The sequence below is a fragment of the Elaeis guineensis genome, chromosome 7 (assembly GCF_000442705.2).
Source record: "Elaeis guineensis isolate ETL-2024a chromosome 7, EG11, whole genome shotgun sequence".
Taxonomy (NCBI): domain Eukaryota; kingdom Viridiplantae; phylum Streptophyta; class Magnoliopsida; order Arecales; family Arecaceae; genus Elaeis; species Elaeis guineensis.
The window spans coordinates 12,310,409-12,334,742 of NC_025999.2; the positions used below are offsets into that span (position 1 = coordinate 12,310,409).

Consider the following 24,334-nt stretch of genomic DNA (forward strand, 5'->3'; position numbering starts at 1 on the left):
GAATTAGAGCTTCGATTTTATCCTTCAATTGGAGACATTCTTTGATGTTGTGGCTATAATCTCGATGAAACTTATAATTTTTTTACTTTGTTCGCTTGTCCGCTTGTCCGCTAGGGCCTTCATTGGTTGAGGCCTTTGGAGATACACTTGGCCCTCAATCTTTATAACGATCTGGGCCCAAGGAGTAGATGGGTGGTGTAGTTATGAAACAAATGGGAAGGGCTCCTAGGTCTTGGACTGTGAGGCTAATGTGGGGCCTCTCTTTTTTTACCCTTGGATTGTCACTGATTAACTGCTGCCTCAGTGCAAGCATATTTCTGAGTTTGCATGGGGAGCTTGATGTAATCTCTTAGGGATTTCTTATCTAAAAAAAAAAATAAACCTGGAGTTCTAAAGTTTTCACTTTAAAGTTGACATTACTAAGGATTCAGATCCCAGCGAGACGTCGGGACAGAGTACCATTCCATGTGTCAGGATGGGACCATCCTGCTAGCATCCCAACATTTTGATCGGGACATCTTAGGACATCCTTTATCCCAATTATCGAGATGAGGCAAGACGGCGGCATATTCTGTTTCATAAAAAAATCAAGACAGCGCTATCCTACGAAATTTAAAACTTTGGACATTAGGACCAACTCATTTAGATCATGAATCTCCAACGTGGCGGTGTTAAACCAAGCCGTGTATTCTCTCAAGGACTCACCTTCCATTTGTTGGATAGAGAAGAGATTATCCAAATTTTGTGACTGCCTTCTACTGCTATTAAAGTGTGCCACGAACTATCTTCCAATTGCTCAAATGAGTGGATGGAGCCCAACTAGAGACTGGAGTACCACATCCAATCAAACTTTTTAAGGATGGCAGGGAATGCAAGATAAAAAAAATATTATAAATTTTTTGAATCATCATAAGAATCTTATAGCTCTCAAGATGGTCGAGTGGATCCGAGGGACCATCATATGGCTCTAACTGAGGTATCTTGAATTAAGCTGAGATCGGTTCTTCTATGATGCAGTGAGAGAACTGAGGCCGTATATCAAAGCCAATACCATCCTCTTGCCCTCAGCTACCATCTTGGAGCATCGCTAACTGATGATCAATCTCTTCAACTTTACGATCGAGGTCGGTCACTCTTTAAGGCATCCTTCAGCAAGCATATCTTGGAGTGAAATCTCCCTTGAAAGACTCATAGGAGCATTGCTGCTGCTCCTCCTGTCTTAGACTTTGTTGGCAGAAAGATAACTTGCGAATTGAAAATTTTGAATGATGAGCCTGCTCAGTAAGATGCATCCCTCGAGGCTTCAACGTCAGAATTGATGGCTATGACAAGATTGTGCAGCCATGACAATTGGTTTCCCTAGCTGTTATTATTGCTAGTTCTCCATCATTTGCTGAAAGCTCTACATGGTAGCTGTGAGGGCTTGAATTTGTTGCACCAGAATAGTAAATTGCTACTGATCTACCATGGCAGTGGATGAGATGGATCATGATTGAGACATTAGTCTGATTGATCATTCTAATGAGATGACTACTGAGAGAGCTAGTAGAAGCATTTTGTACTTGAGTTTTCATCATAAATGACTCTCTCTTTTTTATGGTAGCATCGAAGTGGTCCTTCCTCTAGTACTAATCTATTACTGTTAAACTCCAAAGAGATTGGTAAAGAAGTGAGTTGGAGATCAGTTTGAGGATGAGCTAGGTATTTGATAGGAGATCGAAAAGGATATCTCCTTCAATCTACAACCAAAAGTCTACTTGTCAGAGTTTGTCTAGCAGGAAACTCTTTGATGCTTAAGTTAGCCGAAGGTTAGAGAACAATAAAAAAAGAAAGAGCATCTATGTTCAAAAAGACTTACATGAGGGTTTTCTTTGCCCCTCTTTATATAGAGAGAGATTCATGAGCCGCTATCCTAGATATTAAGGGTATAGTTAAGGCATTTATAGGCCAGAATTATGGATAATTATTATATCCACGATGAACCATCGTGGGCAATTATTGCATCCATGATGGTGGATTTTTTGCTTCATGACCATGCAAATAAAGAAAATAATGTAGAAGGCTCTATCTAGATCATTTAACTATGTGTAGTCGATATGTGTTCAAGGACCAAATGAGCAACCAACTAAGGCTAAAGAAGAATATTTTCTGTATAATCCAAGGAGTTAGGTCGGTCAATAATCGAGGTTGACGAATTCACTTATCCCCATAATAGAAAGCAATGACAAACATGATGAGAGTCACTGTCATCTAGATGTGATATAGTGAGATTTGAATCAACATATGGAAGGTTGTTACATGATGATAGTTTGGGATTACTCTAAATTGATATAGGAATATAGACAATCTAAAAAATATAATCACATTTTGAGCTAAAATTAAGAAATTAATTTTTTATTCTTCACAAATTTAAATGCTTAATTGTTGTCACTAAATGTAAATGAAGGTACTTTTATTTACATGTATTATCTTGCTTCAATAATTCACATGCAAATAACTTTAATTTTTTGTCTATCTCTTGGATTTTGTGAGATCCTATCTATTTTATTATAATCACTGTAGTGAGAAAGAAGCATTAAATCCAAAATATAAGGCTAAATTGTAATATGCATGCAAAAATATAAAAGTAATATGACTGAAAGAACATGAAAGTAAGCAAATAGATAAGCAAATAAATAAAATGGGCAAACAAGTCTAAGGAGACTATATCACATAATTGCATCAATCCTTGTAGATATATATATCATTATATCCTATCTTCTACTCTAAGATCTCCACCAATACCATCTGTCCACCATACTAAATTATCATTAATAAAACTTTATGAGGGAAAGCACACCTCCCCCTTTTTACTTTCTAAAAAAGAAAATAAACAAATAGATAAGCATGCAAATGAAATGAAATGGCAAGGAACAAGATGACAAAAGAAAAGTTAGCAAGTTTTCATGACTTGGTCAATTTATGAATAAGATAGTATGTTAACAAGTAGTTAGTATAGCAAGTAGGTGGATGAGTAAATAAAAGGAAAGTGAAGAATGAAGAGAGAAGAGGAAAAGAGGAATAAAGGTATGTAGAAGTCTTTATACTGGTGCCAAGAAAATCTTTCTCATATCCGAAATGAAACCAAGCCTTAAGATGTAGAGGCTTCTCCCTGACCTATTATTTTATGACTTTCTCCTTATACAATAAGATAGGGATATTTAGACTTAGTAGAGGGATGGGTATCTTATCTTCAAGGTTTTTGTAGTTTAATCGAGGTTAAGATTTTTGGGGGAAGAGAATTAAGAGTTTTAAGATTATTAAGAAAGAAAGCTAGGAGAGAGGATAGAGCTAAGATTATTTGAAAACTTGGGGCTTCTGTTTGATCTTCTTTTAATGAATGGAATGGAGGGGTTTATATATAAGAAGTTATGTGTTAGAACTACTACTTGTGTGAAGAACTAACTAGATCGAGTGGCTTTGATGCGTAGTTAGAACTCTATTTTAGTAGATTATAGGTATAGATGGATCAACAAGTATTGCTTGAACTGATTAAAATAGTGACTGTTAGGAAGCTCCCAAAAATAATCTAAATGGATGACATTATATGTCTAGACTTGACTCTTTTGAATTGGGAGGTGACGACAAGATGGTGAATACTTGTTAGGTTCGTATAGGTGATAAGCTCAAATACTTGAGTAAAGGTATGAGGTTGGCACATAAAAATTGGGCTTTTATATACGCTCATGGGCCACATAGTTTTTTGAGTAACTTCATTCTATTGGATCTAAAAAGCTACAATGAGCTTGATGTTATTATGGTTGTTTATTTAGAATACAATAGGGGTATAATTGAAGTAGGGTTGGGATGACCAATGGTTAGGTAGTTGAGTTTCTTGAAACCTAAATGGTTTGTGATATATCCAGTAAACTTAGAGCTTGGGCATAGATAAGAGTAATAGGTTGGATTTAGTTTGGGTCAATTGTGGATTAGATTTAATTTAGTACTACCCTTTATTTAGTGAGAAAATTATTAGATCAAAAAGAGGTGCAAAGTTGCCTGGACACTTATGACCTAAACTGCCTCTTTTCAACTACAAATATAGGCTAATGAGGGCTGGTTAGGAGAGAGAAAAGAAAGTATGAGTGGGGTTCATTGGAAGGAGGAGGAGAGTTTGTTAAGTGAATTTATTTGGTAATTCTATCTTATAACTTATAGACATAATGTTTTTTCTTTTTGGCTGAAAATAAAGTTAATGTTAGAAAAACCAACTCCAATAAAAATAGAATTGCTCATTAAAGTCAAGCATATGAAACTCAATCTACTTATTATTACTGTCTAAATCTACTTCCAAATAGTTTAGAAATCTATTGCTGTTCTCAAATTTTGATCCTAAGTTGGACCAGCTCACTTGTAGGCCTGCAGGCTCTCTCTCTTTTCTAGATCTTATGATTCTGTCCATTTAAATCATAAATCTAAATCATTAAGGATTTGTTTGGATATTTCTATAAGATCAGACTAAAAATCCCACAAAAATCAGATTTGACTCATCCAGCAGATATATGCTACATTATGTGCACAAGTTGTGTCTAATATTTTAAATATAAGGTTCAATGGAATCCACGTCAAGCGAACCTCTTCTAGTCCATTTTATAGGGTGGAAAAGAGAGGGTTATGGTCAAGTCTTTTTTTTCTCCTCGTGGAAGCGAACCTCTTCTAGTCCATTTTATAGGGTGGAAAAGAGAGGGTTATGGTCAAGTCTTTTTTATCTCCTCGTGGAATTTGGGCCGATCTGTTTTAAAAAAATTTTATGAATACTTTGGAATAGATCGATCTTGGACTGTATTCTCGTGGATGCTATAAGATTGCATAAGATTATCCAACAGACCTAATTAGGTTGACCCAGATTTTTCTTCGGATTCGGGTTCTATCTAACACAGAAAGAATGATTTCCCTTTTTTTGCGATGCCAACCGTTAGATTGCAAGTTACACAACATTTAAAGAATCCAATCTTTCTCCTTCACAGCTCTCAAAGCGGCTTTTTGGCGATCCAACGGTTAATCTCGCCAAAGAAGTAAAATCGTTCTTCGCGCAAAAGATACAACGGGAACCCCGTTCCTTCCGGATCCTCTGCCTCATAAACCCTAAACCCACCAGCGTCCGCCTCCCTTCTCCAATCTTTCCGCGTCTCGCTCTCCATGCTTATGAAGCGGAGGGCCGAAAGAGAGCCAATGGCCATGGCCGGAGAAGCCGAAGAGCACGAACAAACCAGGGAGGGAGAAGCCGAGGAAGGCGAAGAAGACGCCGTCTTCAAGTGCGCCGAGGGCTCCGACATTTGCCAGGCCCTCATGGACCGGTACGCCAAGTCCTCCGCCCCCCAGCACCGCCACCTCTGCGCCTCCGCCGCCGCCATGCGCTCCATCCTCCAAGAAGAAGGACTTCCCCTCACTCCACCCGCCTACTTCGCCGCCGCTATCACCGCCGTCCGTGATTCCGCCCGCGCCGACCCCAGCGCCACCGCCGCCCTCGCCTCCTTCCTTTCTATTCTCCTCCCTCTCGTTCCCGCCGGGTCCTTGCCCCTGTCCAAGGCCAAGGACGCTGCCTTTGTCCTCGCGGCTTTTCTTCGGGACCCACCCAGTGGCATGGCCACTGGGACGGCACGGTCCTTGGTCAAGTCGTTGGGTTTGCTGGTACTGCGTGTCGATTTGGAGGATTGGGGAGCGGTTGAATTGCCTTTGGAGACTCTTCTGGCTTTTGCAGTGGACCGACGCCCAAAGGTATCATTTTGCTACCATTTGTATGGACAATTTGATGAGTGAAATACGGTACTATCTTGTGAGGTATCGTTGCCAAAGGATTGAAATCACATGGGTAGTGGAATTGTCTTGGGGAAAAGTTATTTGCTAATAGTTGAACTAATCCAGGGAGAGGAAGGAATCTTTACTGTCACCAGAGATCAAGAGTGGCACAACAAAAGCAAGAGTGAAGCTAAAATTTAAATTTAAGGTGCAAAAACAAATTGAAACATTTTGGAATTTTGGGAACAAACCTAAAGTTAACTAAAAGTGTTGCAGTGCCCTTCCTGTTGAACCTTTGGGCTTGTACCTTTACTTGACAAGGCCTTGGTAGAAGCTTACCAGCCTTGTACCTCTACTTGTCGGTATACTTTTTGCCATTCGGAGTGGATCTTCTTTGGAGAGATTGGCAAATCTGTATGTTGAACAGATTGTGAGACTACATAGGGTTTCGGTTAATTTTATATTGGATAGTTTCAGACTTTCAGTTACCTTTATATCAGACAGGAATACTACATTTGTATCTCGGCTTTAGAAGAGTTTGTGTAAAGCTGTGGGGACCAAATTAAGTTTCAGCACAGCTTTCCACTCACAAATAGATGGGCAGTTCGAAAGAACCATTTAGATTCTACAACACATGTCGAGAGCTTGTGTCTTAGATTTGGGATGAGCTTGGGATAGCTATTTATCTCTGGTAGAATTTGCCTACAATAACAGTTACCAAGGAAACATACAGATTGCTCCTTCTGAGGTATTATATGGTAGGAAGTGCAGGTTGCTAATTTATTGGGATGATGTGGTGGAAAAGAAACTACTGGATCCCGAAATAATGAAGTAAACTATAAAAAAGTGCAGTTAATCAGGGAGCAGCTTCGCATAGCCCAGAGTAGGCAAAAGAACTATGCAAATAATAGAAAGAGAGGACTAGAATTCTAAGTAGGGGACCATGTTTTCTTGAAAGTGTCTCCTACGAAGGGTGTGACAAGATTTGGGATCCATGGCAGGATGAGTCCTAGATATAAGGGTCTGTTTGAATTTTGGATAGAGTGGGGGAAATTACATATTGACTATGCCTTCCCTTGCCCTATCTAAAGTGCATAATATGTTCCATGTACCAGTGCTAGGAAGTATGTGCTAGACCCTAGCCACGTAGTGGAATTTGAGCCACTATAGCTTCGTGAGGATCTGACTTGTGAGGAGCACTCTATTCAGATTCTGGATAGAAAGGACCAAGACTTGAGACATTATATTATCCCCTATGTTAAGATCTAGTGGAGTAATCATTCTAAGAGGGAGGCTACTTGGGAGCTTAATGATGAGATGAGGGCTAATTATTTTCAGCTTTTTGAAGATCCAAACATATCAATTGTGAGGATGAAATTTCTTTTGAGGAGGGGAGGATGTTAGACTCGGCCCACTCGACTTAGTCGGACCAAGACTTGGCAACTCGCCAGACTGGAGCTTGGTGCTAGTCGAGTGAGATTACTGAATGCTTGGAAGATTTATATCCCTTTCCTAGAAGATATATTGTTATCAAGTTGGTCGTGTCACACCATGTGAGATCACCATCATAATTCCCATCTAATGCCATTTGAGATGTAAAATACAGAGACTAGTAAGCTTTGTCTGATATCTTTGTCATCGCCTGATTCCTGCCCCCCACCTCTGGCAAAAAAAAAAAAAAAAGAAAAAAAAAGAGTCCTTGATGATCTTATGACTCTTATATGTATTCTTCTATATCATATATGAGATGTCAACAGCAAAACTTGCTTTTTTTTTTTGGGGGGGGGTGGTGGTGTGGGTGGGTTGTAATAGCCACTTATTCTGCAATTATGTCTCATGGAAATTGATATGTGGTTGCTGATAGCATTACCAGTTATGGGTTTGGTTCTGCATTTTGTCATGCCTTGTAAAATGTTAAATATAAAGGAACAAATAATGGGCAGTAAGCCTTGTCCAATATCTTTCCTGTCACTTTTCTTTTTAGGGTTTTTAACTGTCTTATATATGTTCTTAACAGTTACCGCAAAACATGCTTGCTTGCTTGCTTCTGTCACATGAGGCACTTATTCTACATTCATTCCCATGACAGAAATTTGATATCTGTTCATTGAAATGGTTGCTAGTTATTATATTGTTCATGCTTCAGGTACGTAGATGTGCTCAATTATGTGTTGAGAAGGTCTTTAGAACTTTGAAGAGTTCAGATGTTGTTAAAAAGGCAAGCAAAGTTGTGGCTTCGATGTACAAAAAATACATTCCATTGGCAAAAGAACTCAATTCTATGGAACTTTCAGATGCACCTAAAAGTAAAAAGCTGCCAATACCTGAGCATTTGGAAATCCTCCATATGCTAAATGTGTTGACACTTATCATCCCATACCTCTCTAAGAAAATCAAAATCAAGATCTTTTCTGATGCTCATAAGCTTCTGGGCTGTCGTTTCTCATTGCTTACAAGACACACTCTCAGACTTATTGATGCACTATTGGAACACTCAGAAGTTAAAGTTCTTATTTCTGAATCAGAGAACATTATTTCTGCTCTTACGTCCTATGTTTCTTTTGATGAGAAGAATCCTGTTGACACCATTTTTGCTGCATCAACATTGTTGAAAATTGTCTTGAACAAACTTCACGAAGCTCAGCCAAACATATGGATACACTGTCTTCCTCCTATCTTTACTTCAGTTGCAGGTATGAATAACTGCTCTTTTTTACTAGTAAATTTTGCATTTCATATGAAAAACTTCAACTTTCAATTCTCGGCCATACCAGCTAGAAGTTAAAAGAGTATTGAAAATTAGATTTTCGCACGACATAGCATGTCAAACATTAGATTAGAGCAAGTCTTATAGTCAACCACAAGGCCTCAGTAACTGCCAAGGACCAAGTACCTGTTACATCATATTAACAAGTTAAAATGAATTCAAATTCTAAATTCAAGATGTGAAAATAAGCAAGGAAGTGCAAAAAACAACGGTGAGTAATATTACCAACATCTAATCACAAATTCATTTCCGAAATTTTGAGGACAATCATAGAATTCCTAATTCCTGAACATATTACCATCATCATCATCATCATCTTTATAAGTTAACTATGATTCTTTGGTAGAACTGCCCTTGCAGTTATGTCTTATTATATTCATGGAAGGAAAAGAAAAATATGTAGCACTAAGGTCTTAAAAAACCAGTTCTAGAAGCCATACTCCTTTGCTGAGACACCAATACAGTACCGGGTATCGACATGTGGTATGCCCTGGATCTTGTACTGACACACTTGTACTGGTGTTGTTGTTCTGTCGCATTGATACAGTACTGCTCGTACCATCCTGTTCTGGCAGTTTTTAAAACCTTGTATGGCAATTTACTAGAAGTTTCTAGGTAGCTGTAATTAATATTATGTAACACTGGAATTGAAATAGTTCAGAGTTAAGTGCGATCACTTGCATGGATCTAAGTTCTCAGACAGTATTCTTAAACCTTTTTTTTCATGTAGGCTATTGATCAGATGGTCAGAAGTTTTTGATTTCCAACAAAATACCCAGCTGTCAGGTTGATGCCTATAATCAGATTCAATGGATTGGATTGGCTTCCTACACCACATCAAATACTGTTGGCAACAAACATTACTTTCTTGACATCTAACACCGCTGTATTATCCTGGGTTGGGATCATCAGCAATAGTTTCGACATGTGGCCTATGATCACGTATCTTTAGGTATGAGTCATGTAGGGATACCAGTTGGATTTTGATCCATTAATATACAATCCAAGTGGTAGGAGTTGCCTTTTGATATCAAACTTCAAATTTCTTAGAGTTTTAATTAAATGAGAGAATAAACCAAATGAATTTTACTTTCTTGATTGTGAAGTAACTTTCATTAACGAGCACTATTCTAATGTAAACCATTAGAAGTAATTTGCTAGATACATTGACTTTCCATATAAATAGAATATTCGCTGATCCATTTTTACTTTAACCGGCTATACCTGCAAATACATGCATTTGTGCAGATGTCATGTATCTGCATAAATGCATAATAATTCTTTCATTTGTGTTCATAAAGAGTCACATATCGTACCATGTTACAGTAAATAAATATCTATATTATGATCCAGTGCTGAAATAAATTGATGAGATTTGGTCCTGTCGGATCTAGACAATCTTTTTTTTTGGGGGACATGAAGAGATAAAGAAGCCATTTCAGTTGCCGGAAATATAAAATACTTGTAAACTTTATGAATGGTCATCGATTTTGAATTTTATATATTTTTTATTTGCTTGCGCACTCATCTATAAATTTATCCATAAATTATAGTTGGGCTCTTGACTTAAGAAAGTTGTGTGATTTACATTTTGCTGAAAGTCATAATCTGCTTGTGGGTAGTCTCATTCATTTGTTCTGCATCTTTTCAGGGTTTTTGGGTTCTGATGCCAATATTTCTAAAGATGCTGCGCATGTCTTGGAAGAATTAATAAACTTAAATATTGATCCAAGAATTTTCTTGACCAATGCAAGTCAATCATGCAATTTTGAGGAGGAGAGATCCCCTGAGGCAGCTGCAATTATATCTATCTGTTCTGTGTTTAATGACTTGCTCAACACTTGTGACATGCCTACTGAGTCTATGTTGGCAGTCATTTCAGTTTTGTTTCTCAGAGTTGGTATGTTCCTCCACTTTGCTCAAAAATACCACCCTTTTACATTGAAAACAAGTAATAACCAAGATGCATCAGTTGCCCAGCACTTGCTGGTTTTCCATGTTCCATTTTAGTCAATCTTGTAATTTAGATTATTATTTGGTTGAGTATTATTACCGAGCTCCTTGACTTGGGCAACCAACTCCAGGCATCTCGACTCTCTACATCTTTACGGAGAGTCTTATCTTTAAGAAACACATCCCTAATTCATTTGTTAATCTTTCTTCAAGGGTGAAAATAAGAGCAGGGAAGCAGCCAAAAGCAGTATATTTGTTTTACAATAGCAACCTATTTTTTGATCTGTTATTTGTAGCGTTATGTTTGCCTGAGATTTAGTTTGTTTTACCCCATTGTTATTAAATGTCAGGATATATTATATATGCACCAATTAACAGTATTTAGTTGGTGATTCTGCAGCACAACTGTTCCTTAATATGGATTAGGGTTCATGTAATGATGCCATTTTGCCATTAATTGTGGTTGGAAAGGCCAAATGTAATGCCTTTGTAAAGTGCGGCATATGTTTTTTCTTGCATGTATGTGAGTACAATGGGGTTTAAAAAATTTTCCTATTAGAAAACTGTATTGACTAAACTCTGCCACATATAGAGATAATATAAGTGATATACAACATTAAGAGAACTGGTGAAGCAAACAAAGTGCGGAATTGGAGTGAGAAATGATTTCCCCAGATTTGTTCCTAACAAATTCAATACATATTAAATAACCTTGACCAAACCCATCAGATATTTTGGACTCTGGATATGCTAAATGATACATAGATTTTGCACCAGTGAATATTTGCCAATGAAATTACTTCGAAATATAGTTTTGATAGGTCATAATTATCATTAAGTGAACTGGGTTTTTTTTTGCTTTACAATAAATAAGTAGAATAGACTCCATTTTTTTTCACTTTTTTAAAAATAAAGAATTCATATCTTATTTGTTATACTTACTAAACATTTAATTTTAAAAAAAAAAAGCTAATCACTAAAAGGGTGACTATTTTGGACATTGCATCAATAGTATATTGACCATGAACATATTATTCAATTCCATGCTTTGTTCATTTATATGGTATGGTATGCACCTATGCAGAGATTGTCTCATAATGTGGCTATGTGGGTGCAACATGAGAGTATACTAATAGGTCGTGTCCTTGTCACAGTCTTTATGTGTAGGGTTGCATGTTTATCATGGAGCTTTTACACAGCTCAAAACTGCATGGCATCTACTCTGCAAGATGTTCAGAGTTTCCTTCTGAAGGTCTTCAATGGAGAGAACAGGCTCTATGTATAAAATTTTCTCACTGGATAGATGTCATTAAATTTCTGAAAAGTTACCTGCTGTACCTGTGATTGGCATCATTGCAACTAGATTAGACATTGGGTGCTTTTGCAACTGAGTTGTTAGACATTTGCTGTGTCAGCGGCTTAGTTCATTTATTTCTCTGTATAAACTCTTGAGTCTTGCTCGGTCCATTATTTGGTTAATTTTTGGGATTGTGTTGACCATGAACCATTTTTAGGTACACTGACCTTTAAACTTATTTTTAAGTCTTTAGTTTCTAAAAGATTTGAGTTTAAATCCTGCTCTTAAAGATATTATTTTGAATGAAATAATTACCCTATTGAAGTCCTTGCACAAATGATACCTGGTGTACACTATATGCATGCATGCATGGTGGATGCTTCCAGTTGGGCATGAGTCATGATAAGAAGCGTAAATATTACAATATGATCATGATGAGATGTGTAATATTGTCTACTTCATACAGAAATATCATCTGACATATGGTTATAAATTACAAACAACTATATTAAGTTCTGACAACAACATATTATGATAACAAGTTCTTCAATCATTAACATAGGTAAGATATAATTAATTGACCGAGCAAGTATTAAATATATCTGTACGTTTAAGGTGAGAAAAGATTTCCATTTGCTTATATATCATGTCCAAAAGTTATTCCCTCAATTAAATATCATCATGATAATGAACGTATATGTAACATTTTTTTTCTTTGTTTTGTTAAAACTACTGTGTTATGTCATATATATCATAAGCATGTTTCTTGTGTCAGTATATACGTCCCATGTATACTTGTGTTGAAAGGAGTTTAAGATTAAAAACAGTAATTTTATTATTGAACATCATAATTTAAAGGAATGGATTGATTTTGACTATGAATACCTTCAGAAGGTAATGGAGGAAAGTAGTAGTTTAGTTTTGAATTATATTGCATTTTTTTAGTTTTTATTTCAGGTAGCCCTTAGTGTTGGTTTTAGTATCATATTTAATGTACATTTAATGTTTTGAGGCCCTAATTTGGGTATATATTAGGTTGGGCAAGTCTAAAGTCATTAGGGTTGAGTTTTGGTTGGCTTCAGGTGCCTTTCTTTATGGATTTCATGGGAAATTGAATTATGTTATTCAAAAAAAGTCTTAGGCGACTCCAACAATGCCAGTCCCAGGCTTGGATGAAAAAGGTGGTGGTTTGATGTTACGTGGACAACTCGTCATAAAGAGCACATTCAACTGTGAAATGGATCAAGAGTAGATATTCCTGAATGTCAGGCATCTCCTGTTTATAACATCAGAGGTAGCCTGAAATAGAATTCTGGTGACTGAGGATCCATAAAGTTGACCTGAGTAATTGTCAGAGGCTGGACAGTTATGGTTTTAAGAAAAAGGTTTTGGGCATTTATGATTGAGTGATGTAAGATTAAGTTCTACTGGACTCATATTTGTAGGTAAAAGAAATGCCTGTTTTTTTTGGTAACAAAACAAAGGTCTCTCAATCTGTAGAAAAAGACTATGGCTGGCTGGTATTTAGGAACATAATTACGTATTTATTTATTTAATTAAGGACTGTTTTGAGTGTGGAAAGTTTTAAAAGAATCTTGGTTTGGCTGTTCCTCTGTGCTTCCTCCCTTTCTCTTCTTTATTCTCCTTTTTTTCCTTTATTACTCAGATTTCTCTATGTTCTCTCTAGCTCTTATTTCTCTCTGTTTTTTCCTTACTAGTTGTCCTTCTCTTTCCAACATGGTCCAGCATAAAACAAACTTTAATCTGTGTCCCAGCCTCCAGGTTGGACTAGAGATAATCCCACCCAAGTTACTAGGTGATATTGTTCTCATGTGATAGATTTTTTTTTTCCTACTTATGTATGCTAATTAGTGTTAGTGATAAAACATTAGGTCTTCCAATGCTTTCTCCTGGTTGACCAGAACAGTGTTCTGAAGAGATAGTTGTCTTGTGGGGAAATCATTTGTTGTAAATAGAAATTTCCGAAGTTATCTGTGCTAATTATGAAGAATGTAACATGGGAGATGGCCATCATAATAAGGGTCACTTTTATAGGATGATCATGTGACATTAGCTCTCAAATGTATGAAAAAGTCAGTGATTTGTAATTAATGATGTTGATCAATTTCAAACATTATATGTAGAAGGCATAAGTTTCCTTTACCGGGTAAGATATCTAGATTTTGACAAGCCCACATGGTGCTTTCATTGTTTCTTTTATTCTATGCTTTTCAAGTTTACTATCATTTTTATCTTCTGCAATAGTCCTTTTTGTTACTCATGGAGTTCTTCTCTTTCATTGCTTTTATGCAAAGCATATGCTTGATGAAGGTTTTGCTTGCTTTCTGTATCCCGGATACATGTTGCTAATAAATACCATCTGAGTTTTTTGTAGGTGAATTCTCATATAACTTTATGAAGGAGATTTTACTTAAATTATCGCATTGGGCAATTAATGTAGATAAGGAAATGCAAAATGTGGAACATGTAAGTCTCCATGATGAGGACAGACTTGCTTTATGATTAATTGATCTTCACTTTTTATTAATTGTTGCTTCAGATGTTCTTGAGTTGTAGAAATGATAATTATTTTAACTCTTTTTTTTTGGACAAAATGTGATTCAAATATTCGTTTTTCCCCTAAATTTATGTGGCATTCAATATTTGTTAGATGAGGCTTGTACGTTTATAAGATTCAGTATTCTCTTGAATGAACGGCACTATATTTAATGCAGTGTTGGTTGGTGGAAACATCACTAATGAAACTGACTTTAATAGGACAGTTCATTCTTGGTGGCTTTATTTTTCAATATGTTACTTCAGCAGTTTAGCCTTTGTTCTTTGTTGTTGTCCTCATCTATTTAAGCAAGGTTGGGCTGGAGTTTGAGAAGGGGGAAAAGAAATAAAGAACCTAATCTTCATCCCAAGCCTAAGGGTGTGTAAAAAAGAAGGTCTTATACTCTATTGCCTCCCTGCACGTGTTACTCTGAAATCTTGTAATGATGTGAAGAAATTCTAGAATTTCTTGAGCATATCCATCTTCCTGTGTTCTGAAGCATTTATAGCCATCCAACCACCACCTTAGAATCCATTTCAATCCACAAGTTTATTTTAATGCCTTGAAGCAAACTAACATGCTTGAGACCTTGAAAGCTACTAAGAGTTGAGTGTATGATGTATATTGTATGATGGCAGACATCGCCTGGTACATATTTTCTAGACTTCAATTTTTAAGTTTTAACTCTAATCAAACCACCAGTAATGATCTAGAAGAACAAGCCAGTCTGCTAGGCTTCAGTTTCAGCCACACTGAGCAGGCAGTCCCCACTTCAGCAATCCCAACTATCTAACACATTTGTTTTTGCACTTACTGCTTCACTTTTCCTGCTACATTTTGATGAGTAACATAAAGCAACGGTAACAACTCTACTGAAAAGCTGAATTTTATGAATCTCATTATTTTTAAAGATTCTTCCATGTCCTTGCGTAAAATAAACCAGACAAAAGCCAAAAGCATAATCCTTGCCTGCAGATGGTGACAACTCTTCACAGCGAGGCCCAGCAGTATTCTATATTTCCATAAAGTAAAACAGAGTAGGAATATTGAAAAGTAAATGAATTTTTAATTACAGTAAACTACATAATACAAAAGGCAAATGTGATTGTATGAAGATTTTGCATTCTCAAAAATTTACCAATCTATTTGCCTTATATTTGATCTCATATAGTAACTCACTTGAATTATTTTATGCTGGTGAGGGATTTTTCTTGAATATAAAGTTATTAAAAAAATTCACTCATAATGCTATTTTGAGGGGACCAATTTGCAAGGACATTGCTGCATGGAAAGTTGTCGATGTTTTCTTTTTTTCCTTAAGGTTTTTCAGGTTCTGCTCTAATTTACTTAGAACTTTCATAAATAGTTGTATGACATTAACTGGATAATTAGTTTGATTGATCTGTAGTCAATAGTTGAGAGCAGAAATCTGAGTGTCAGACTACGCCGGTGATTTTGATCGCCATCAGGTTTCTCAGATTGTTTTGTCATCAAATGCATTTGCCATTGGATTGCTTGATAGGTTAGATGAGTAATCATCTATATGAGGGATTGAATCCTTGCAATGATGTTAAAACTTTTTTTAGATTGCTTCATAATAATTTTGGTGATACTTATATTTTTTTGAGAATTTTTTATACAATGTGGAACCTACTATTAGTGGAATTCTTAATTAGACTTGTGCATCCACTAGGCTAGGTCCGGTTCATGCTGGGTCTGAGCATATTATTAAGGGTTTAGACAAGGTTCGCGAACTCGATATCGGAACTCATGTTGGTTGCTGGCCGATACGATACTGTACCATACCATATTGGATTGTACCGTATCATATTGATAATAAAAAAAATCAAAAAAAAGTCCCATCCACCGGTACTAAAAAAAAAAAGAAAATCGGGTCGAACTGTATCGAACTGGACCAAACCACCCGGTATCGGTATCGAGCGGTTCGGCTCGATACAGTACCGAACCGATTGGTTCGATTCGGTTCAGCCCATTTTTTAAAAATTTGGCCTGAATCAGATCGACTCTCCATTGGTACGGTTCGGTATGGGATGTATCGCCCGGTTCGGGCCAGTACGAAATACCATGGGTCTAAACATGGTTTGCTGTACCAGTCCATATCGTCTGGTATGGGATGTATCGTATCATATCGATACCATATACTGATATGCCGTACCGTTCCATACCGGTATTATCGAATCGTCTCTAATCATTTACCAACACTATAATAGGATTTTATCGGTATATAGGGTGTGGTATCGGGATGGCTAATCTTGGGCCTAGACCTAGATCTTGTACCGATCATGGTACGAGTTTGGCCTAATGTTGGGCTGAAAATTTTCAACTGGAACCCAAAATGTCTCTCAAAACCTATGACTTGTTTTGTCTGGCCGACTCAGTGATGTAGAGTAAGCAGCGCTTTGGGCACGGGTTGCAACACAAGGGAACAAGATATGCCGTCTCGGTAGTAGGCTTTGTATGGTGCATCTTGTTACTTTGTTGATACGGGGCCAGTTCAGGGTATCGAGTGTCAATATGCCCCTAATACCGCATACCAGTATCGAACCTGTGTGGTACATACGTTCCATACTGCCTAATTCGGTACAGTACGCAATTCCTTCCAGGGGATAAGGGGGGAGGTTGTAGAGAGGGAAAGCAGCAGGAGGAGGAGAAAGTGGGCATAAGATGGCATCAGTCTGACCATTGCGAGAAGGATGGCTGAAATAGAGAAATGGCGGGGGTGGATGGAATGATAGAGAGACATTGAGACAGGCACATTCCAAAAGGAATTCATAGGTCGGAAGGGATAAGATTTGGGGATTAGGTTTTTAACTCAAGTAAATATATTGCATAATAGTTGGGTTAAGCCTAGGTGTAAGTTATTTATGAGTCAAGCCTAGCCTTACTCGATTTCTGATTGGGACTAAGAAATCTTAGCCCAGCATGGCCTATCTGGCTGAGATGTGGTGCCCAGACTGTGACCCATAAGCAGGCCGAGGAGGTTGGGCTGGGCTAATTTTGCTTAGGTTTATTCTTAAAGCAAAATTAAGGTTACGAATTAAATTCGTGTTTAACTAGATCATCTCTTTGCGCATGTTTGAGTTAGGCTGACTAATACATCAATGTCAATTCTTGAATTCTGTATCTGTTTGGAAAAAAATTTCCTGATTGGGCACTGCTTTCAGGCACATAGCAACATATATAGTAAGTCTTACATTTGTGTACATAAAAGTAAGCAACCCTAGTGAAAGGTAACTATTAAACCCTGCTTTTGTGAGGACTTCATGTGCATCCAAATTTTCTACTCCAATTGTCTACATAAAGGTAGCTTGGGGTAAAAGAAATGAAAAACAGAACAACTTGGTCCTATGCTCAGCCAATGTTTATTTCATCTGTAAGTATACAAGTAGAGGAGTGCATGAGGGTTGCAAATTGCAACAAAATTTCTGTGGTGAAATTAATTATTGGTTATATTTTCTCTTTTTGTAATGCAAGAATATTTTAGTGGTCTGAGAAGTTGAATTCGTTGGATAAATGTTATTTCCATTAATTCTAGTACATGGTTTTGTCTCTCTGCAGCTTCAGGAGTGTATCGGGGCTGCTGTAGTTGCTATGGGCCCAGAGAAGGTGCTTTCACTGATACCCATATCTCTTGACAAGGAAAAGTTAACTTGTTCAAATACTTGGCTCATACCTATACTAAAACAATATGTGGTTGGATCATCATTGCAATTTTTTATGGAGCATATTGTGCCCCTAGCAAACTCTCTACAAACTGCCCGTGACAAAGGTACTGCTGCAAGCTGCTTTTAATATTTAAAACTGCATTTGTTGACACAAGCATTTCTAAAATTTTCTTTTCATTTTCCAGTTAAACAAGCATCTAAGCAGAAAAAACTGAAGTCCTGTGTTCATGGCTTATGGGATTTGCTTCCTGCCTTCTGCCACTATCCAACTGATACTTATCATAATTTTAAGTCCTTGGCCAAGCTATTGATGGTGGTTTTAAAGGAAGATCCATCGTTGCATGAAATCATAGCTGTAGCCTTGCAGGTTAATTGGTTCAAATGTATCACAGTATTCTTGTTAACTTCATCTATGGAATCTATGGTTTCTTTATCTGCCATTTCCAAACCTATGTAATGCTATAGTCGTTTTTACCCATCATACTGAGTTTTCTGACTTCTTGAAAACTTTTGTTTCCTTTCAGGAACTTGTGAATGAAAACAGAAGTATAGTCCAAGCAAGTCAAGATGATAACCAGCACGAGGATCTATCGACTCGCCGCATTTTAGAAAATCTTCATGTTGAATCTAGATTTTCACCTTTTCATTACTCCAGGAAAACTGCATCTAAGAATATAAAGGCCTTGACCTCCAGTTCTATGGATTTAGTTGAGACTATTGCAGATGTTTTCTTCGATTCTCCTCCGGAAAAGCGTGCTTACCTGCAGGTGTGCAATTCTGTACCACTTCTTATCCTTGCTATACTGTGAAATCATGAATGCTGGTGTATTAATAGAGAATATTGATTGATAATTTGGTCAGGTTTTAGAGCACAATATGGTACACTTTGTTGTTTTAATTGATCTAGCATTTTCAAAGGAGGCTACCTAGGTGCCAGTTGATCCTGCATAGGTGCTTTAGCAGCCCAACTACCTAGTCACTGTGGGTGCTTAGGCGCCTTAGGCATCTAAAGGCCACCTAGTGCTCATGTTGCCACTTTAACTATGGCCTTCTACTTTTGGGCAACCCAGTAAATTTAGTTTTTTTTATTTTAGCATAAGGATAAAATTACCTTCCTTTTGCAATACTTGCAGACCTTATTCTACACTCCAAAAAGAAATTTAAAATACAGAGAGGTCATTAGTGCATATGTCCATTAACTGACACAAATACCCATTTAGTTAATAAACCTTCATTCTATTTATCCATACTCAGTCAGAACACAACCATTTAATGGTATGCTCCTTCATACTCTCTCTCTCTCTCTTCTCTTATTTCATAGCTGATTCTTTGGAACTTATACGTGAAGTAATAAATTAGAATACACAAACATATGGGTTTCATGAATTATTGCATAAGCTTAACTTTAGGCATCTGCTTGACTTTCCGGGCATTTCATGTGCACCTTTGCAAGGTTGATCACCTAGAACTAACTAGGCGGTTTGGCAATTTCCCTCTCTACCTTTTATATCCTCTAGATATGTGTAAAACAGATTTTTGTTTGAATATCTTATTACTTAATATATGTGTGCTTGATGACTTTTTGAGCTTTTCAAGATCTGGAAGCTCCTCATAACTAATGGTGTCAAAGCCTCAAACTTTGTCTATACTCTATTATGCTATCATGGATCTTTTTATAATCAGATGCTTCTTCTACTAGAGAAATAGGCAGGTGGCTTGTCAATTTGGAACATTATGTTCTTTGGGAACCCATTGCTGTAGAAACTTCTCTCTTGTATTTTTTAGGCGTAGAATTCTCTCATGATTTATTGTGATGGAATTTATGAAGTAGCATGTCCTTAAAGTCTCTTCATTTTTGCTGTTTCAGTCTTCTTGCAGTTGGTTGTTCCTAGATTTGGGTGGATGACCAGCATACTCATCTTCATCTCCAATTCAATCATTTGTTTACCTAATATACTGCTAGATGAAAAATAAAAGCATGGAATGACTTTTTGTACTGTTGACTGTAAACTAAAATGACTGATACCATAATGACAATAAAATGGTAAACTAAAAGCATGAAATGACTTCTTGGACAGTATTCTATTACATAATAAAAAACCTCAAATTGTTCTTGGCTTTTAACTTGGCTGAATGATTCTCTGAATTATTTTTGGACAGAGGAAGTATCAAGAACTCTTCGATTTTTCAAAATTATGCGCAGATTTTAGGATGATTAGTTCATGCATTGCTCATGACTAATTTGATAAATCTTTATGAAATACAAGTAAGTGATGCAATAATAGTGCTTCTTCCGCTATTGTTTAGTGTTCTTGCCTCTTGCATATGTGTCATTTTAGGATCTAGTTGTGTTCATTCCATTATTTGGTCATAGTTGGAGTTTGGTGATTTGCTCAAATGGTCACTAGTTGTGTATGTTGCCCATAAAGTTGAAGTAACCTTTATCAGATACTAGAATAAGGACCAAGGACTTCACACTTCCACCCTGGTGCATCATAACTTATGTATGGATTGATAAGGTTAAAACTGGACTGTCAGAAAAAAATTTCTCGTGTATAATGATCTTCACATATTGCCAAACCAAATAAGGCATTTCTATTAATATTGTTTGATGACAATTCAATGGTTGGGCTGCACGATCCATCTTACTCAATCGTGTTATTTGTGGCCTATTGGTACATGTGTTTGTTACTTAGTACATTTGAGATGCACTTTAGAAGGTTGATTAAAGAAATAAAAATCCAATGCTATTGAGTTCATCAAAGAAGCCTAGATAAATTGGATAAAGATAAGCATAAAACATTTTTATCTTTTTGCAAAAGTGTCTCCTTGGTGAAAGAATCTTGCCAGCATATTATCAAACCTTTAGATATAATGGGTTACAAGTATGATACATAATAGTTGTCTATTAGATGCCTATTATTGTTCATGAGGACTGATATGAGATATATTATTAGTGGAAGACCTTGAAAGCAAATAGTCAAACCATTTATTTTCAATTTCAAGAACTTCATTATGATGTCCTTTTCCTGATCACTTATTAGGTGTATGGGGTCATTTAAGACTCCATAAGTTCAAATACATAAGATGCAATAAATTCTGCACTTAAAGGCCTTCTATAGGAATTCCAAGTTCAACATACTTGCACAACTATATGTGCTAATGTACTAAGCTGGCTTATTTTTTTGGCTCAGTGACAAGTGTAGTTGGTTTGGACTTTGGCAGGACAATTAATGGATTGCATTTGTATGTTTTTATTTTCATTAATTTCATAAAGAATACTTTTATTTCAGGTGAGCTATTATAAGATTCCTTTTCTTTGAATTTCAACCAGATTGCAGATACCATAAAAAAAAGTCACAATCAAAATACTCCAATTCTCTGCAAAGATTTCCTTATGCATTTGTCGTCTTTAGATGACTGCACAGATATGAAAAAATTACTCCTTTGCCTGAATTGCAAATCTCTAAAAGTATTGTTAAAAATATTGGAAATTTGTGCACTAAGAAAACTGTGATTTTATGGTAGGAGTATTTTAACTTGGTACTTATTCCTATATCTTTCGCCTAGTTTAGCATGGCAGGCATGAAATTGTTTTCAATTCATCAAGAGCCTACTATGCTGCAGTCCCACATTGACAGGATGTGGGAGAGCCTATATAAGAGTTGGACTCCTCTTCTTATATTGTAGCAGGACTACTCTTGCTACGCTGTCTTAACAGCCTATGTACACTTAGATGGGTTATGCAAGCCCTCAATCACAACATCAGGGTGCCCATGTGACACATGATTCAGGACATGCATATTGTGTGTGAAGTACAAAGGCAAGTATTACATCCAAATCCCCCCATGTGGAACATAACTTTGTATGTAGTACTTGCTAAACAATATCCTATAATAGTTCTTTATATTATCCATCCATCCATCCATCTATACATATGTTAGTTGTCACATACTTACAGATTATCAGAACAATTCTTGGTTGAAAAACAGCATGAGGAAGTGGAACACATCACATAAAAACATCTTGTAATAATTATTGCATATAAATTTACTGAAACATGACAAATCTGACTTCTGAATATTTTGGTACATGGATTTTCTGTATTATTATATCTCGTGCCTAATCTAGATACATGTAGCAATAGAATCCTTATTGCAGTTTTACTTCGATCGATCACTGTATTCGGTCTAGCAATAGGATCCACATTGCAGCTTTACTTCAATTGATCACTGTATTCGGTCTATGTGCCTATTGAGACCACTGGAAACATTACAAGGGTTATTGACACCATTTAAATGGTGGCTCTCTACTAAGTAGATTTTCTAGTAGACCATTCATCATAATTCACATCCCTGTAGGAACCAAGTCTTTGATTGTCTAGGATGGAAAAGGCCTAGAAGATTTAGGTGTTGTCCATGATGCTCAAGTAAGTTCCCAGTTTCACCTAGAGTTCAAAAGTTTCATGTATGGCCACTATAAAAAATCTTCTTAATGTGAGAGCTTATGCGCATATGTGTTTAGTCCCCACGTTGGTTGGGATTGGGTGATTTATTATTACATTTTATATTTTCGGTTTCTGATATAATGTTGACTGACCAGAAGATAACAGCAATAAATGCTAAAGAGAAACTCTTGTATCATGAGAATCCTTTTTTCTGAGGGATTATAAAGGCCTCAGAATCAGGGGAGCATAAGTGGAATATATGGAATGCAGTTTTTGTGAAAATAGAAAAGAAGATGTGACTGTTGTGAAGATTGGTAGACAACAAGGGCAACAAAAGTATTTTCATGCGACTCTTGTCATCTCGGGTCTATCATACAAAAGAATGGAGATGAAAATGAAGGCATATCCAATAAAATTACTGCTGAATGTTTGAAATGAGCATATGCCTTAGTAACTTAAAGAGAAAAAATAATCAAATGATGATAAGGCTTGCAATGGTAAAGCTTACAATATTTAGCAATAAAGATGGTTTAAGAAAACAAGATGAATGTAACTGAAGTGAGTTTTGATTGATTTGTTGGTAAAATTAGGAAGGTTTTGAGGCACGAGTATATGTGAGGAGCTTTAGGAGTTTCACTAGTTATATTTAAAATGATAGAGAACCAGCAAGCATGGTGTAGCCATGTATCTTGAAGATATGAGGATGCACCATGGAGGAGGGATGCTCAAGTATTTGTTGAAGGATCTAAAAAAAGGATGAAGGGCCTTGTGGTCATAAGATGGAAGTCAACAAGTAATAGGGTCATATTGACCAGGTACCCGTTCAGAATGATGCCAATACATATTGTACCGACCCGAGGCATTTCGGAAGTAGGGGAATGGAGAGAGAGAGAGGGTGGAAGGGAGGAGAGGGAAGAGAGAGAGAGGGGTAGGTGAGAGAAAGTGGAGGGCTTTCTCAAACGTAGAGGGGGAGAGAGATGAGAGAGAGGGCTTGTTATTGTTGGTGAACATGAGAGAGTGGGGAGAATGGATAGGGCAAGTAGAGGTGTGCAACGGAACTGATCAAATCGTAAAACAAACCCAAACCAATTTTTTCAGTTTGGTTTGGATCGGTTTCTTGTAGATTCGGTTCAATTTCAGTTTGAACTTTTTTGGGAATAGGAAAAATCAGTTTGGTTTTGGTTTATGTTAAAAAAAAAAAGCCTAAAACTGACTTGACTGAGTGCAAACGGCCAACCCAAATGTTAGCTACACCCAAACTCAGAGACCACACCCACACACAGTAGGGTCACACTCGGTGGGAAAAGCTGTGGTGAATCTCATTTTAAAGGGAGAATCTTCCATATAAATAGTCAATGTATGACTAAATGAACCAGCCTCTTCTATCTTTTTAATCGTTAACACTTCTAATTCATCCAATCAAACATCAATAGCCTTCATCACGTAGGGCCCCATATATATATATATATATATATATATATATATATATATATATATATATATATATATATATATATATATATATATATATATATATTAAGCGATGAATCGGTGGTTATTGGTTCTGTTCTTCTAAACCTTAGCCGCCCCCGTTGTGCTTTCACCTCTCCCTCACTCCTCGCTCCCTTCCATCGCCCTTATTCTCTCCCATTTTCCTCCCATTGTTGTTCCTCCTGTGGCAATCTCTTGGATGCCCAATTGCAAGCAAAGGCCTAGATCCCCCATTTTTCTCCTTGCGATCTCCATTGTCGCCCTTGTTTTCTTCTGTCCTCTTATCCCCTTCGAATCCCCAACTTGGTGCTCTCCTCTTTGAGGGCAGTGGATGCGGTGGAGAGGGAGGGCACGAACC

General features: G+C 36.9%; 1 protein-coding gene across 1 annotated transcript in view; it reads left to right on the forward strand.

The window, feature by feature from the left end:
* The first annotated feature begins 5,112 nt into the window (after positions 1-5,112).
* Positions 5,113-24,334, forward strand: part of LOC105049143 (uncharacterized) — a 36,777-nt gene continuing 17,555 nt past the window's right edge. Inside the window, exons 1-7 of the mRNA XM_010928709.4 lie at positions 5,113-5,757; positions 7,925-8,471; positions 10,197-10,445; positions 14,191-14,282; positions 17,932-18,142; positions 18,224-18,405; positions 18,563-18,805. Coding sequence (XP_010927011.1) covers positions 5,179-5,757; positions 7,925-8,471; positions 10,197-10,445; positions 14,191-14,282; positions 17,932-18,142; positions 18,224-18,405; positions 18,563-18,805 — 2,103 coding nt within the window. The 5' untranslated portion in view covers positions 5,113-5,178. The remainder of the gene's footprint in view (positions 5,758-7,924; positions 8,472-10,196; positions 10,446-14,190; positions 14,283-17,931; positions 18,143-18,223; positions 18,406-18,562; positions 18,806-24,334) is intronic.